Raw genomic sequence first — 18,706 nt, 5'->3', positions numbered from 1 at the left:
GCTCCGATCTCCGCTGACTCATCAGAAATCTGCTGCGTCACCCCCCTGAACTTTTCCTGCCCCCAGGAACCACCCCTCCTTTTTTCCCACCGAATGCAATTAGTCACACATATGGAATCGATTAGACACTTCGGGAGTACTTCCGGTAAGGTCAAAAGGTCAAGGCTAGGGCCATCAATCAAATTGATGACACATGATGTAGGGTTATGTTTTTTTTTTCTATAAGGATGTTATGTGTTTGTAGACTTTCTGCCCAGTTTGACCCATTTAGCAGAAGTCAGCCTGTTTAAGGCTCTGATGACTATTCTGTATGACTTAGAGCAGTTATGACATGGTCTGATTTTCTCACCCAATAAAGGAATATTTAATATATCAGTCTACTCTCCATTTTACCAGAAACAATTATCACAGCTCGTACATTTGCTTTTTACACATAATGAAAGCATTGAGCCAAATGTAATAATGCCAACATATTAAACGAACAATATTTGTTTCTTATATATAATACATCTATATATTCACTGTCCAAGATACTTGTCTTTGAGTGAAGCTTTAAGGTGATAGGAAATATAAATAACTGCAACTTGAATCTTTACTGAAGCTCAGTATTTGACACAGAGTTCAAACTCACTGCTATAATCACTAATAATGATTAATATAATAACTATAATATTGGCCATTTTATATTTACATTACCAAAGTGAGATGACATTAGTCTCATGAACAACATTAGCTAATTGTTATTTACTAGCTAATCTTAACCCTCTCAGGCTCAAATTAAGTTTTTGTTGCTAATGCACAACCAAGTCCTGCAGTGGTACTTGTTCTGAGTAATAAAAAACCCATAAAATATGTATGTGGGGTAATCAGGTTGTTAGTTTTTAACTGTTGCAAATCGGCAACGCCTGCCTCGATATGGTTAAAATGACTATTAAGTACAGAAATGAAGCCCAATTAAATCACACAGAGCTCATGTAGAAACAAATGAACAAAATATGTTCTCCTTCATTTCTGTCAAACAAAGCTGTATGAAACGTTTCCAGCTGTTAGTATCATGGTTGCTAGGCAACCTGGGCAGCGCGACGGAGGCTAGACGTCCCATTTCACAAGCCTACAAGCCTCGCACTTCCGACCTTAGCGATCTTTGAGTACGCAACCCTTGAGGACCATTAAGGTTGCGTACTTTAAGGCTGCAGACCCTGAATTGGGATACAGCCCTGGTCTGATTGTGGAGGGGACCAGAGAAAACTACAGAGTCCGACATTGTTTTGGCAAAATTACACACTGATTCAACACCGGGTGTTGATTGATTGATTGATTTATAATACTTTATTCATCCCAAGGGAAATTGGGTTAAGGCTGCCAGCTGCCGACCATACATACATTACACACAAACATCACATGGGGAAGACAGGTCAGAGGGGTATAACATGGAAAATGCACAACATGAGGAAAGATAAGGAGAAAAAAATAACTCGCCCCAGACTGAGCTCCCAGCCAACATGTATATATGGGCCCCACCTGGTTTTTGCTCGGGCTGGATGGGTACCATGTGGGCATGGGCTCAAACTGGGCTTTTTGTATGGGGCCTACTTGGGCAATCCCAAGTGGGCACTTTTAGGAGGTCCTAGCTGGGTCAAACATGGGAAACACTTAACTTGGTCCAAAATGGGAAACACATGTAGGACCCACTTGGGTTTTCCACATGGGATAGACATGGGCAAACACAGTCATTTAAGGATAGGCTGTTGTTGTGTGCCCCAGGTGGGGCAAAGTGAGGTAAATAATATATGTTTTAGTATCGATGACACAGGTGGGGCCCACCTGGTCAAACTATATGGGTCACACATGGGCAAATGCAAGTCAGACCCTGAAAACATGTCTATGTGGGCCCCAGGTGGGGCAAAGTGAGGTAATCAATATATTTTTTTAGTACTGATGACGCAGGTGGGGCCCACCTGGTCAAACTATATGGGTCACACATGGGCAAATGTAAGTCAGACCCTGAAAACATGTCTATGTGGGCCCCAGGTGGGTTATGTTAAGTTAATATGGGCATATATTTCATGTGGGCTCAAGATTGTTTAGTATATATGGGACCCACTTGGGTTTCTCACATGAAAGCCATATTGGCAAAACCAAGTGGAAACATATAGTAGGTCCTGGCTGGGTCAAACATGGGAAACACTTCACTTGGTCCAAAATGGGAAACACATGTAGGACCCACTTGGGTTTTCCACATGGGTTAGACATGTGCTAACATAGTCTTTTAAAGAAAAGCTGTTGTTGTGTGCCCCATATGGGGCAAAGTGAGGTAATCAATATATTTCTTAGCACTGATAACACAGGTGGGGCCCATCTGGTCAAACTATATGGGTCACACATGGGCAAATGCAAGTCAGACCCTGAAAACATGTCTATGTGGGCCCCAAATGGGTTATGTTAAGTTAATGTGGGCATATATTTTACATGGGCTCAAGATTGTTTAGTATATATGGGACCCACGTGGGTTTCTAACATTAAATCCATATGGGTGGGCATCCAATGTAGGTCCTAGTTGGGTCAGTGATGGTAAATGTGTACATTGGTTCAAAATGGTAGCACATGCTTATGTGAGGATTCTTCTTCTGTGAAGAGCCTGAGAAAGTGTTATTTGAATAAAGGAGGATTTATTCCAAACAAGCCCATCACAGATTGCACACAACCCAGGGAGTTCTGAAAGTCAAATTGTAAAAAGAATCTCAAAAGAATGTATGAACATAACTCTCTTTTATAACCTGCAGACAGCACCCATGGGGTACCATTCTCTAACGAATCACCCTAACTTTAACATATTTGGCACAACCTCAGTCTATCACTTTTGCTATCCTTACGTACAGTCAGATGTTCTTTACCCTTCATTTTTGACCCTCTCAGTATTTAGCCTTGGCTAGCGAATGTACTTAAAGTCCACGTTGAGACCTCAAGATGTTATGTGTTATCAGACTCTACAACCCAGCTGTCAAGTGAGACTATAGGAACTTTGATGTTTTTGAACATTCAATGTTACTCAAAACACTCTGCACACTATTCCAAATAACTGGTTTGAAACTGGTTACTTTTTAATTTTAGATTTCATTTTAAGTACTTAATTTGAACTTTCAGCGCTCTGCATGGTAGGCTGCATGGTGAGGCTCAGATAAGATAAAATAAGGACTTCATGATTCTTCTTAGGTAAATTCACTTGTCACAGCAGCAATAATAAGTGATTAAAACGGACACAAGAGTAGAAAAAAAGAAAAGCAAAAAATACAAATAAAAAACCTAAGATAAAAGTCAATTACACAGACAAAATCCAGATTTGGCATTTGCAAATTAAGGATTACTGGTTGTTCAAACAATTAAGACTATTTACTTGAGCAAACATGCAATTGAGGATTTTTAGTAGATCAGACACACTCTATTGTATTAGAGAAAAGACAGTTAGCTACATGGAAGTTGGAAGTTTTGGTTAATCAGATCCAGTAAAGCTCCTGAAGTATATTACCGATCTGTTAAAATGTTACTCTTCAAACTTGTGACCTCAAATTAAATAACCAGAAATAATTTATATTTTCTTTGAACTAGTGGAAAGGAGAGGGAATGGGGTCTTTCAAGCAGTCACACTTCAACTGTGAAACTCACTTGTCCTTATGGTGTATTGACACTATTGAAACTTTTCAAAAGCAGTCTAATGTTAGAAGAGCTTTTAGGTAAACTGTTATTATTCTTCTTATCCTTATTATATATTTTATTAATTATATTTTTATTATGATGTTGATTTGGGTGACAATTATTTGATAAATATTATATATTAATTTTTTAAACATATTAACCATCCCTATGCTTAAAAACAAAAAAAAAAATAAAATCAGCAACAGCTTCAGAATGAGTTGGACAAGGACGTGCATTAGACACAGGACTGTCTGCTACAGCGACACTGCTAAGTCTTGCATGCAAAACTTCGCATTTGTTTATTATTTGCGCAGCCCACTGGTTAAAAGCCTCAAAGTCAAACCATTTAGCTCGAGTGGAGGTACCATCATTGTGTTTGAATAATTTACGGGGTGGGTCCATGGTGTAGATTTTAAAAGTCAGCGATTTAAAAATCTGGTACTAATGAGATCTAATAAACCCCAGGTATTGTTTATTGCCTGCTGGGTACTAGTTAGAGCCACTGCTATTTCTTGCACATCCCTCTGTACTGCTTGTTGATGTTGGCTGAGTTTAGCATCGATCAAACATAGTATATCGTTGTCTGAAGCAGAATGGCTCTGATCAAAGTTAGAGGTGTTTGCTGCATTTAAGTATGCGTCATATGCCTGTGATATTTGCGAGTCTGTTATGCAGCCTTCTTCAAAACCTATGTCTGTATCACTGTTGTTTCTTAGACATTCTGGCGTGGTGGGTATGTCAACTATATTGAAATCTGATAGGTTGTACTCAGAAATATCGCTGAAATCACAAGGCTGGCACTCGTGTGTATGTATGGTCTGGTGATGAAGAATGGTTCTGAGTCTCCGTTGTTGCACAAAGCTTGTGGTTTTTCTTGTTGTTCTGGGAGTTCAATATCGCGTATATATTCCAAAAGCATCAAGGGGTCTTCATGGTCCGCATCGTGGGAAGGGGTTGTGTGATTGCTGTAGAGATAGACGTGTGTTAAACACACACACACACACACACACACACACACACACACTCTGTATCATTTCAAAACAACAGGACATGTTTGGGTCTTTTGATTTATTTATGACTACACTCACACATTGGTCTGTGTTATTCCGGATGGCCCTGGTTCTTGACACGCTGCGTACTCTGTCTCAGGTCTGGTGTATTAGAACATTTGTAAATATTTAAACCTTTTTTTTCCTTTAAATTGGTTGTCATGTATACAGAGACTTGTATATATACCTAACGTAAGGCTCGGTCTTATTGCTCCCGCTGCTGTAGGTATTTCTGGACAGCTTATTGACCCTGTGTCCGGGGGGATAAGGACAGTTAATGCACGGTTTAAACAAAACACTCTTATATTTAAAACATGTGTAACACTGTATATACCCTGTGTTTTTTAGGTGTAGTTTGCCCTATATAGGCTTGTGATCCTGTAGAAAGAGACAGAAACATACATTTTAAATGGTACTATATGAGAAACTGTTATGTGAAGGCTGTGTGCAGGCAGGAGTGGTAGTAGGAGGACCCAATGTGCAGACAGTCGGAGACAAAAGGTGAACTTAAATACAGCTTTAATGCTGAACTCCAAAAGGTAACAAAACTGAGACTTCCAGGTTAAACTTACACAGACAGAACACACAGCAAGATAAGGGTAGATGGCGACAATGACAAACTGAAACACAGGGCTTAAATACATAGAGGGAGCAATCAGGGAATGGGCAACAGGAGGGAAACACAGCTGGGGCAAATCAGGCCTAACGAAACAGGGGAAGCAAAACCAGACACATTAACATAAGACACGCACCTCCAAAGTAAAACAGGAAACATAACACAGACTGAACTACACACACAGACTCTGACTGAACACAGGGAGACAGCAACTAGAGAACACAGAGACATAAACCATAAGACAGAACTCTAACAAAGAAACCAAAGACTAGAAATGATAAATAATATAATAAACTCAAAACCTCTGGGTCAACGACCCATGCATCCTAACAGAAACAGGTAAGATTGCTTCTAAAACAAACTGTTTTGTGTGAGCGAGTGACTTTTTTTTTTTTTTTTTTAAAGAAACACAAGGTTTGTGTATGTGAAATGTATGCTGTCCCGTTGTGACGAGCTCCTAAAAATCAGGCTTTGGTTTTAGAAAAGAAAACACATTGAATATCCTATGATATGCTATGATATAAATTTAAAAATACATTAACAGTCTTGTTTTACTTACCATATATGAAGTCCATGTTAAACAAAAAAAGAACACTGTTAGCTTTGCTGTCCGTCCTGCTGAACGAAGCATTGTGCTCGCAAGGGCTGATGTGTAGTAGGTAGGAAAAATACAGGGTGTCTGTGTCATGTCTGTTTGTAGGCAGGCAGGAAGAGAGGACCCAAAATGCAGAACTCACGGAGGTGGAAGAAACTTCAAAATACACAGCTTTATTGCTAATAATAATAATGAACAAAGCACCAGAACATCAGAAAATAATCCATAATGCAAAAATAAACCAAAATATAAGAAACTCAAAATGCTGGGTCAACACTGACCCAGAACTGTGACAGTCTGATTAGGGTGTTTTTATATAGGTGGGGTTGGTTTCAGTTGACCTCTGAGAAGTAGAGATAAAAGAGTAGGATGTAAAGAAAACCCCTCGGAGGTTCGGTTGGTCAGTAGAAAGTGTAATTGACAGATAAAAGAGCAGTTTGTAATGAAAAAAGGTTGAAACTATAGAGGTACAGTTAGTCACTAGGAGGTGTGATTGTCCTGGAAAAACCTTTGGAGGTTCAGTTGGACATGGTTTCAGTTGACCTCTGACATGGAGAGATAAAGGAACTGTTTGTAATGAAAAAAGGAAAATTGGGGGTTTATACAGTGCTAGCGTGGCTAGGTATGAATATGTGTTTTTAGAAGTATCACAAGAAAAGTTTATTTCTAAAGGGATACCTGTTATTTATGGCACTGTTTAAAACTATTAGTCTCTGTGTGCTTCAGAGCACAAAAGAAAAGTAAAATGCTCCTAAACTAGTTAAATCATATATGTGTAAATAACAGAGCACTGAGACCTATACAATCCTTAAAAACAGTTTAATTAAAACACATAATGGTTTCATTAAATAAAATGCTATTGAACACATGTGAACTCATATGACCCCTGAACTCACATGCACGAGCAAAGCCACCGGCTACAGGGGGACACGCACGCGTACATGCACTTGTAAAAGGTTAACATATGTGTTTAAGTTGAAATGTGTGGCTGATAAATCTGGATTAAACTAATAGTTAAAAAGTTAAGAGATAAAAGGACTTATGGGGATGTTAGTTCAGTTTATGTTTTCATACAAGAAAAAAAGGGAACACCCCAGTTATATTTTGGTCTTTGTTACATCGTTAAGTGTTGATTCAGTATTTTCTAATTACACTTTACATCTTCCATGCCATTACTTAAAAGATACCACTAGGTGGCGCATAGCACTCAGGAGGAGCGTAAACCCCCCTGGGAGGCGAATCTGCAGAATAAATCCTGCAGTTGAATTGTAAACAAGTTCATGATCTGTGCCTCTTTATTTCAATACACAGCTGCGGGCTCTAGGATCGCACCCCTCCCAGGCACCTGTCACTCCAGGGGGGCAACACACTCATGTACACGTGGTGGGGAGGGGGTGAGGGGTGTGGGGGGTGGAGGTGGGGGCAAAAAATACTGCCAGTATATTACTACTTACAAGGAATCACCATAGCTGATAAGGAGCTCATCATCAGCCAGCTAGCTGATGACACCACTCTCTTCTTGAAGAATGCAAATCAAATCCGTCCAGCCCTTAGTGTTATTAGTGATTTCTCTGAGGCATCTGGTTTATGTCTAAATCTAAAAAAATGTGAATTGCTAGCAATTAAAGGCTGCACTGCAAATGCTATCTGTATCATTTATGTAAGAAGTCACATGGGTATCAAAGATGTTTGCCATCAACTGTTAATATCCAAAGACCAAAAGTCAAGATGCTCGTCAAACTTCACTCCGATTATACAAAAAAAATCCGAAAAAAGTTCAACCAGTGGCTGCAAAGGGATTTATCTCTGAAAGGTAGAGTGTTAATTACTAAAGCTGAAGGGATATCCCGACTGGCATATGCTGCTCTCTCCTTACATCTGGATAAGAAAATTAGTAAAGACATTGGCCGCGTGTTCTTTAATTTTATATGGAAAAACCATAAGCAGCCATAAGCAGGTTCTCTTAGCGTGGACCCTCATTTATAAATACAACTTCTCACCACACAAATACCTCATCTGGAACAACAGAGATATTTTATTTCAAAATAAATAACTTTCCTGGAAACTTGGGTCCAAAATGGGATCCTATTGGTGGCTCAGCTAGTTAATAAAGAGGGAGTACTACTTACTTACAATGAATTCCTTACACTATATAATTTTCCCATCAGTGTTTGGGAATTCTCAGTTGTGCTTGGTGCCATACCCTCAGGTACTTTAATCTTATATAAAACACTGACAGTTCAATATCTACCTCAGTCACTCACCCTGATCCAGCTGAGTCAGCAGTGGGAAAAATCTGCTTTTCACAGGAACTTGGTAACAGCAATAAGAGAATACGTAGTTTATTCCAAGAAGATATCGTGTCTCTCCCATATATATAATATCTTACTGGAACCAATATGTTCCAGATATCACCTGGAAGACAGTCTGGACGATCCCCCATAAATATCTAATTGTAAACAAGGTGAAGGAAATCTCATATAAAATTCTTCATAAATGTTACCCAGCCAGTCACTATATGGTAACATTTAAAAGAGACATAAATACTAATTGAACTTTCTGTGGGGATCATCCAGAAACTGTGACACATCTTTTTTGGTACTGTTCCTCTACACAGAGATTCTGGAAGGAATTTAGCAGTTTTGTTATCGTAAATATTTTAAGGGAGTTTTCTTTATGATGGAAAATGTTTTATTCTGTTTCTTTAAGTTCCCCAGGAAGAATGATAAATGTTTTTTATAATAAATTTGTTAATACTTTTAGCTAAAAATTTTTATCCATAAATGTAAGTTTATTAATAAAACACCATATTTCTGCCTTTTTTATAAGGATATGGAATTGTACATACAATCAATATCAGACTCAACCAACAAAAAGCCTCTCAGAACAATATATATATATGTGAATTTTTGCGGGTACTCATAAGATATTTTTTTACCCCTGATTTTGTATGTTCATGTTCTGTTCTTCCGTAAACTTCATCAGTTTGTATGTTGTATACTCATTGTGTGTTCAATAAAGTTCAATAAAAAAAGTACGTTCTAATGAAGCTCCAGACGTCACTAATCACGTGACTCTGGCCAAACGAATCAAGCCTCGACACAGTGCTTCTGAAGCAGCTTGTTGATCTTTTTGACACACGCACCGGAGCGTCAGCTTCAAGCGGACCATCACTACCTCTCACATCTAAAGGTAAGTGCCAAGGTAACTTTGAACTGAGTTCAGTCAATCTCGAGTTTTTCGAAGTTTTCTGTTGCTCTCTGTGAGAGAAGACCGTTAAAGGCGAGGCTCTCCAGAGTGTAGCAAAACAGGAAACAGCAGCTGTGTGTGTGTAAGTGTGCAAACGAATAGATTTCACTAGCAGGGACCACATCCTTGGTAACGATGAGGGATGAGGAAGTGTGAATAGTGCTGCAGTTTGGGGAAGGGCTTGAAGGGGACTGGCGACGGCTCTCGGGTATGGCGTTATGTTTGTGCCACTATTCTGAGCGCACGTAAAAAAAAAAATTGAGCGCACGTAAAAAAAAGTTTGCAGGTGCAAGTGTTGTATTTTGAGGACAAATTTATTTTGAGCAAAGAAAAGCTGAATTTGAGTGAACAAAATTAATTTCTGCGTGCAAAAAATGTATTTCAGTGTTTGCTATTATCCATACATACACACAATAGCAGCCCCTCTCGCTCAGCGTTTGCATTTGCGCTCGCTCGCAATGTGTTGCTCGCGCTCTCAACATTTCTGCCCGTGCGCGCTCAACTCTTTCTCTACACCGTGATAGTTGTGCCACAAAACCAGCCAATCACAGACTTGGATGCAAAAATATCTGATTGGCTGTTCTTGTCTCCAATCAGCTCGAAATGAAGAGAAATGTCTCCCGTTGTCCCGTGTTCCCTCTGACTGTCTCCTTGGTGCATTTAAACCCCTGTTCCTCCCTGTCCTCATCGTCTGTTGTCTTCATCTCCATTATCAGTCATCATAATTTTACCCTCTCTGTGCAAGTCTGCAAATTTCCTTATTAAATCATAAGATTCTTAAATTCATCAAGTCTCTCTGTGCCTGGGTCCTCATCACAAAACATGACATCACTGTTTAGTTCATTTTAACACAATTTAATCCCCACATTTGTGAAAGAAAAGCAAAACACTTTTTTGAAAAGTCTGTAACAAAAACATCAAATCTGATAAAGGTTATTTAAACGCTGCTAAAGACTACTACTGCCAAAAAAGAATGGTGAGGTTATCTCAAACACACTCCGTCAGTCTTGATGCTGTTGAACAACAAAATGTTTAAAAATGTCGCGCGTTTACCTGGTGATAGTCTCATGCGCGACGCGATCGCGAAAACGGCAAACAATTAACACCACGCCGATGCTGTTCACAGGACAGCAAGAGTAAACGATCGGGAGACTCTTGTCGTCGTTATCGTTCCCCTCGAATGTGTTATTACTCCGATTTCAGCATTTTTGCTTCACAACTAAAGCGTGCAGTTTACTTTGTGTGCACTAACATGGACTCGAATCAACCAGCGCCACCTCTGGCCAAGTGCCATAGCCTACAGCCAGATCAACTTGTGACACACATCTGCACCACGTTTGAATTCGTTTCATGCACAACACATTTGTACCTTTCAGTTGTGTCTGTTTGTGCGTCATGCAAATAAACCTTTGAAATGAATGAAATGATATCATGTATTTATTATTGGCCTACATTTGTACAAAATTCCAAATTATATTACACAAAGTCATAGAAATCACCACCCCTGTTCATCATGATTTTAATATTCTCTTTTTCCATAACAATGAAATACGCCTTGGACAAATATGACACATCAATATTTCATTAGTGTTGTCACATCACATGTCATAAGCATAGTCTGCCTGTGTCTTTTCTCTGGAAATTAATATTTCCAGCCAACATAGGCAATCCATCAACATGGCTGGAGAGTTGGTAGTTATATACAGTCTGTATAAGTGTGGTTAATCTAATGAACATTTGTAAGGAGATGGCAGTTACTGTGAAATTACAGCAGTTACACAGTGATTAGTAATAAACAGAGCCAGTGAGAGTGAGTGGATTGAAGAAGGTCAGTGACTCCGGTGTGTCGATTGGTTTGTCATTTGTTTTTGAGTCTGGAGGAGACGCAGAAATCTTTTGTTTTAAATCTTAGTTAGGAAGATTCCTGTTTTAAAACAAGCACTTTTTGTGAGATATGCAAGAAGTACATCTGCAGACTGCACACAGTTACATTCTGTCCATCATGTGGACAAAATTGAAAATGTTGAACATTGAAAAACTGAGAACGTTGGGCAAGTTCAAAAGAAATGTGTTTGTAAGAACGAAAAACCAAATTGTTCCTAAAAATAGTTATGGAAAGTCAAACTGTTGTATGTCTGTGTTGTACATGTTTATATAATGGAAAATAAAGTTGCTATTGTTTTATTGCAGTTTTTTAACAATTCTGAGTGGATTTACACAGTACGGGTCAAAATGACCCGCAACAAAATCAATATCATTTTTTTGTTTTTCAACATAATACAAGGGTTAATTTCCAAAACTTGCATATGATCTTCAATTTGTAGCAGATCCACTATCACATAGCAGCTGGAGTAGTCTCCAATGGAGGTCAGTGATCCCAAATGATCCCTGTTGTCTTTGCTTAATGATTGGTTTTAGTCTTGACAATCCTCATTGCTGGCATTGCATCTTTCAATGCCAGCAATGCCAGGTATCAGTGCTCAAACCTTTTGTGTTTGTTTCCAATAAGTTGCCCACCTCGGGAAACAAAAATGTGTTCTTTACTTGTCAGATGAACATATGAGACACTTTGACTCTTCAGTGCAGTGTGGAGCCTAACAAAGATCTGTTTTGTTTCCCAGCTGATCAGCAGGAGGAGAAGAGTCTGACGGAGCAGCAGAGGAACATTTTCAGCTACTTGGACTCAGCTCAGCCACTACAGAGAAAACAATGAGCTCAACACAGAAGGTGACAGACAGAGCAGGGCGATATGACCAAAAATATTTATCACGATATACATTTGAAAATTTGCGATAATGATGTAACTGACGATATAATTGACACTAGACAAAATACTTTACAACTCCACAAAAAACACAGTAATAATGACGGCCTGCTAGCATGTCCTACCACAAATAGTGCTTTGTTGTGTATCTGACGGACGAAAGCTAAACCAGTTCCACACCACTGAAGTTGCAGCATTTTTACAAACCAGTTCTGGTTCATCTGTTTCATTCAACGATCCGCTTTCACCCTTCTCATTCTCCGTCGCCGCCATGCTTTTTCCTCCATGTGCGTGTGAAAACAAAGGCACTGCACATGCGCGTTTTACCCATATTCTATCGTCATATTTCACTTTCCTATCATTGCCCAACATTATACCGGTACTACTATGAACGGTATGATATGGCCCAGCTGATTGTGCACTAATCACACATTAAAATGAGCAAAAGAGGCAAAACTGTGTGCCAGAGTCAGGGGTCAGCGTTTTGTTTTTATGTCACAGCACCAGAACGACTGCAGGTGCTCATAAGTAGTTACCATAAATCACCACCTTTCATGGTCTCAGCACATCGACTCTGTTATTAAGAAAATGGGACAAGGCATAGCTATGGCTATGAAATGCTCTTTGTGTATCACTTCTTCAATTATGAAAGATGTCATTAATGCACTAGTAATGTCTCATCTGGAGTATTGTTCAATCATTTGGTCAGCAGCTAATAAGACAGATCTTAACAGACTTCAGTTAGTCCAGAATAAGGCGTCCAGATTAGTGTTAAGATCTTCATACTATACTAATATTGATAAAATGCATAATCAACTTTCTTGGCTTCCTGTACAGGCTAAAATATTCTATGGCTTACTTGTAGTTATAAAGAAAGCAATTCTGTTAAACACACCACATTTATTTCTGCTCAGCTGCAGTATCCAGATGAAATACATAATCATATTACACAGTTTTCAACAAACTGCAATTTAGTAAATCCTCAAGTTAAAAGTAACTTTGTGTAAAACTGTTATATTTAGAGCAACTTTTAAGTGGAATAAATTGCCTTATAAAATTAGAGAATTAGCAACTATTCAAAACTTCAATGAACACTTAAAAGCCGATTTACAGAGCTTTTAGTTGTAAATATTGTAAGAGATGATTTGTTTTTGAAATTTGTGCAATGTGTCTCAATGTTATTTATATTATTATTATTATTATTGATTGCTTATATTTTAACAATTGTGAAACCTCACTGTGGATGTAAGAGCCAAATTATGTGGATATCTTGAATCCACTTTATTGTATAATATTTTATGTGATAGTATTTGATGGAAGGCGAGCAACATCTGCTGTGGAAGCTAATGGGGTTCCTTTTGAATAAACAAATAAACAAACATAAGATTTATTATCACTGAATAATTATGTATAAATCTATAAAAAATATAGAAATATGTAATAGGAAACAACAAAATAATTGTGTGTGTGTGTGTGTGTGTGTGTGTGTGTGTACATACAATCAGGAGGGATGGGCGTGATTTTAGTGTTTTTAAATAGTCATGAATTATTTTTAACAGCAGGTTGGATGTAATGTGTTAGAACTACCAGCAGGTGGGGATAAGAGACCTTTAAGGTGTTTGGTGCCACACTCCACCTTCAGGTTTAAAACTAGTGTTAATGGAGGGAGTTTGAAGGTTCAGCTTGTTCCACGACTGCATTTCACTCACTGCCTCTGTTTGTATCTCTGTCACTGCAGGACCAACATGGAGCGAGAAGTCAGCGCTCTCAGGAGGCCGACAAACCTCACAGAAGAAAGGGAGAGAAAACATACACCTGTGACGAGTGTGGGAAAGATTTTACTAGGAAGGATAAACTAAAACAGCATCAGGTCATCCACACTGGAGAGAGACCGTTCAGCTGTGACTTGTGTGGAAAGTCTTTTTCCAGGAAGGGTTCCCTAAAAGAACACCAACTCATCCACAGTGGAGTTAAAGCGTACAGCTGTGATCAGTGTGGCAGAGCTTTTACTCACAGTAGCAGCTTACAGAAGCATCTAGTTACCCACTCTGGAATTAAGGCATACAGCTGTGACATTTGTGGAAAAACTTTCAGGCTGATAGGGGACCGAAATAGACACCAACGCATTCACACCAGACATGATGTGTACAGCTGTGAACAGTGTGGGAAGGAGTTTACTGAGAAGGCTAATCTAAAACTGCATCAGGTCATCCACACTGGAGAGAGACCGTTCAGCTGTGACTTGTGTGGAAAGTCTTTTTCCTGGAAGACTAACCTAAAAACACACCAACTCATCCACAGTGGAGTTAAAGCGTACAGCTGTGATCAGTGTGGCAGAGCTTTTACTCACAGTAGCCACTTACAGAGTCATCTAGTTACCCACTCTGGAATTAAGGCATACAGCTGTGACATCTGTGGAAAAACTTTCAGGCTGATAGGGAGCCGAAATATACACCTACGCATTCACACCAGACATGATGTGTACTGCTGTGAACAGTGTGGCAAAGAGTTTACAACAGACGCAAAGTTACAACGACACATGTTTACCCACACTGAGGGACGACCTTATAAATGTGACCTGTGTGAGAAGACTTTTAAAGTTCCAGATTACCTGAGACGACACCAACAGATCCACAACAGAAAGAGACTCTACAAGTGCAGTTACTGTGAGGTATGGATTTATATTTTTATCTTGTCATTTTAGCCTGACTGTTTGGAACAACTCTGCTCATTAAACTGTGTTAGCATGTTAGCAATTCTACTGCATGGAAAAGCAGCTCTGAGTGATTATTCAGATTTTCGTGTCAGTTATGATTTTAGTATTACTGTAGTATTATGGTGGTAGTATTGTAGTTATTGCAGCCCAGTAAACTGAGTGTGTTAACTGAAACAGACAAATGTAATTGGACGTCTGCAGAGATGCTCTTTATTTCAGGCGACGTTCAGGATACAAGTGTTGAAGGACTGACTTACACTGTCTTTGTGTCTTTGTTTAGAAGCAGAGCGACACAGATGGATCCAGTTCTCAACCCTGTCATCACTGTGGTGGTGGGAAAGACTTTCATTGTGACCTCTGTGGAAAAACTTTCAGTTGGAAAGCTGACCTACAAAGACATCAACGTAAACACACTGGAGACAAACTGAAATACTGCAAAGAATGTGGGAGAAGCTTCACCACATCAGGTGACTTAAAACAACATGAACTGATTCACAGTGGGGTTAAAAAGCACCTCTGTGATCAGTGTGGGTCATCCTTCACCTCTGCAAGTCAGCTTAAAAGACACAAACGAGTCCACACAGGAGAGAAACCATACAAGTGCAGACACTGTGACAAAAGCTTCTCACAATCACATCATCGTAACAATCATGAACGTACACACATGGAAGGAAACTACAGCTGTGACCAGTGTGACAAGAGCTTCAGGAATCTCAGTTCATACTCTGAACACAAACGATCCCACGTTACTAATAAACTGTTTCACTGTTACCAATGTGCCAAAACATTCACCTCATTGTCTGCTCTGTGCAAACATCAGCGTGATCACTCAGGGCTGAAATCACTCCCATCACTGGATCACAGTGAATCTGAAGAGACAGAAAGATCCTCTGGTTTCAGTGTCAGACTCAAAAAGCTTGAGATCAGGCTCCACAGAGTTCAGATAGAATCATTTAAACTTGTGTTGAACTGAACTGGTTGCTGGGCTGAACTTCTACATAATACAGATTTACGTGGGATCTTATTTTCTGCCGTTTTACTGAGTCAGTTTTGTCCTTTTTTCTCTGTCCTGGTTTTGCTCGTCTGTAAATAATTGAAACTCAGTCAAATAGTTCATTGTTCTCCAGCAAAACGTTTTGGAAACTCATGTTTAACCTTTAAACTCTGACATGTTTTAGCACACAAGGCTTCATCGGGGAGTTCACTCATGATTGGACCATGAGAATAAAGGTTTTTAGTTCTTTCAAAGAGAGTCTTGGAGGTGTTTTATGTTTTTGTTTTTTCTGAAACCACCTGAAAGAAAAACTATTTTTCTTGCTTTATGTAGTGTGGAAGTTTTTAATGTTTCTTTCATCTGTGATGTTCTTGAATGTGTTCACATGAAGATGGTACAAATAAACTGTCCTTTTAGCTTTAGCTCCTAATTTATTCATTATTTATGGATGTAGCACAGCAGCAGTTTCTTGATTAACACATGGAGGGCTCGGGATCTGATGGTAAATAATGTTTTGTGTCCTTGTACACATCATACAGCTCAGCTGTTCCACAGATGTCAGGTTTACACAGTGGGATGGTTTGTAAGAACGCAGCTCTCCTGTGGATAAATCCTTACTCTTAGCCTCAGGACCTCACACAGTCCCAGCAGGTTCGGTCAGAAGATTTATCCCTTATACCAAAACTTCACAGAGTCTCCTTTGCTGTGCTGTTTTCACAAAGAAACGTAAACTGAAGACCTGCACTTACAATGTTTTAATTAGTTTAGCACAGGGGTCAGCAACCTTTAAGACCCAAAGAGCCATTTGGACCCGGTTTCCATGCAAAAGAAAACACTGGCAGCCGCAAATACTTTTTGACATCTAAAATGAAGATAACACTGTATATATTGGTTTTTACCTTTATGCTTTGTGTGAACAACTGAGGTGTGCTGCTTATGAAATCCAGGAAGTGCTACAGAGAAAATTACATTTTATTTATGTAATCAACACATTTTGAACTCTTAAAAAATAATTGGAAAAAAGCCTGGGCATGTCTCACCCAAAAGGGCATTTTCTTAACAGCTGCCTTTCTCTCATGTGTGTTTAAGAAAGGCAAATGTGTTATTAGCAGCTGTGAGATTATTATGCTGCTATATATTACATTATACCTGTAATCAAAATGAGTGAATCATGACACTGCTGTAGGCCACATCATACTTCTTGTGTAATCAGTATGTAGTTTTAGTTCGCATCATACTTCTGAGTTAAAAGAATGTGAAAATCATTAGATTAATTAGATAGGTTGGTATTATCCTATACTGCTGATTTACTGTGAGTGAGTTACACTGTTTCATGACATTTCATACTGCTGAGTTATAAAGAGACTATTGTGTTCAGAGAGTCAGGGCCTTTTTTTCCCCCCTTTTTTCATAGTAGAGACAACAGAGCACATTGCACGGGAGTAGAAAAACAGGGAGCCAAGGTCATAACTCAGGCTCACTGGGAGTTAGAAAGAATGTAAATGCTTAGTTTTGTGGCTGTGGCGCATTTTGTATGGCTTCTTTTCTTTTGTTTAGTTTATTTCTGCCTTCACCTGAGAGGGTGTACCCTAAGTATGTGCCTTCAGGTCTCCACAATTAGAGTTTATTTAAAGATACTTTGTGGCCTTAACTCAGCCAAGTGATGTGACACAGCCATAGTATTTTGCTTACACCCTTCCTCTGTGTGGCCAGTCACTAAAATGTAATCTACGTAGAGTAGAAACTGTCTTTGCCCCTCAAAAGTGAAGCCAAACACTGAGAAAAAAGCGCTTGATAAATCTATCACTGAGAACCATTGTTCTTTTGGAGTGACTTGATTCAGTATAGTGTGGGGATTTGCTACTACTGGTGGCATCATTTCAGTGATTTCATTTATTGCTCGCAGATCATGCACTAGACGGTATTTTCCAGTATTAGCTTTCTTCAACATTTAAACAAAACATCACTCTTTGTTTTATTATTATTATTATTATTATTTTAAATTCTCCTTTCTCAAAAACAGAAAATGAAATTGTAGTTGTTCTTGGCTGAGGAACACAAAATCTCCTCCTTTTTTTTCCCAAGACAAGAAACTAAGTTTTAACTTTTCTGCCTTGTCACCTAAAACAAAGCAGACAACCCAGCTCTCAGCTGGCTCTGAACTTATCATCATCAAGGTCGCATGGTGAGGGCTACTACAGAAGTCACAGTACTCCTCACTCAAGCAACACGTCAAAACAAAAAAACAAAAATCAGCACACTACACAGAGAACAACAGCCAAGACACAACTGAAGATGTTGTTCTTGTTTGTTCTCCTTGAATTTTAGAATAAACTTATTACATCTGCATTAGTAAATCATATGCCCAATCATTATGTGTCACTGTGATCCACGAGTGTGATCACAAATTTAATTAATTTTCAAACCAACAAAACAAAACAAAAAAACAAAACAAAAACAAGTTGCTGATGGTATCAATGTTTTACACACATGAGCCAGGATGCAAATAAGGCTGCTGCCAAAGACAAATCAGAAGTGTGAGGGAAAAAAACTGAGCCCACAGACAGCTGCATGTTTGAGCCTTAATAGCTGTTTCCCTCCCTCCGATGTGTTCTTATGTAGCTCCTGCTGTAAAAAATGTGTAACCTGCTCATTAGCTCAGTAGTGTCCACATATTTAATTCAGCTTCTCAATTTTGTAGCTTTAGCTGTTGTATACAGGGTTTAGCTTATTAGTAGTTAGTATAGGTGTGCTCTATATTTCAGCAATGTCTCATCTAGGATGACAGGTTTTCAAGCAGGTCAAGTGCCTCTATGCACTTAATTAGTTTAGATATTTTCTTTATTTTCTTCATCTCATATGTCATTGTACTGAATTTGAGCAAACCTTAAGCTTGATGCAGACTACTTCTAACAATTATCCACCTCACATCATAACTGACTGAGGTGCCTCTTCATATTAATATTATTTCATTATCAATGCTATTATCTTTATATAACAGCAATAGTATATTACAATATTTTATTTATA

General features: G+C 38.8%; 1 protein-coding gene and 1 long non-coding RNA gene across 2 annotated transcripts; one reads left to right on the top strand and one right to left on the bottom strand.

Moving 5' to 3' along the window:
• Window positions 1–3,857: 3,857 nt before the first annotated feature.
• Window positions 3,858–6,115, bottom strand: LOC134634844 (uncharacterized). Its single transcript, XR_010094892.1, has 4 exons — window positions 5,918–6,115; window positions 4,930–4,992; window positions 4,782–4,844; window positions 3,858–4,658 (listed from the first exon to the last, which is right to left on the bottom strand). It is a non-coding gene; the product is annotated as an uncharacterized LOC134634844 (long non-coding RNA).
• Window positions 6,116–8,785: 2,670 nt separating this feature from the next.
• LOC134634109 (zinc finger protein 883-like) lies at window positions 8,786–16,098 on the top strand. Its single transcript, XM_063483178.1, has 4 exons — window positions 8,786–8,793; window positions 9,073–9,145; window positions 13,705–14,637; window positions 14,963–16,098. Exons 1-4 carry the CDS (start codon window positions 8,786–8,788, stop codon window positions 15,653–15,655), a joined length of 1,707 nt encoding a protein of 568 aa, XP_063339248.1. The 3' UTR covers window positions 15,656–16,098.
• Window positions 16,099–18,706: the final 2,608 nt, after the last annotated feature.

The sequence above is a fragment of the Pelmatolapia mariae genome, linkage group LG9, assembly GCF_036321145.2.
Source record: "Pelmatolapia mariae isolate MD_Pm_ZW linkage group LG9, Pm_UMD_F_2, whole genome shotgun sequence".
Taxonomy (NCBI): Eukaryota; Metazoa; Chordata; class Actinopteri; order Cichliformes; family Cichlidae; genus Pelmatolapia; species Pelmatolapia mariae.
This window is presented reverse-complemented; position numbering and strand designations above follow the sequence as displayed.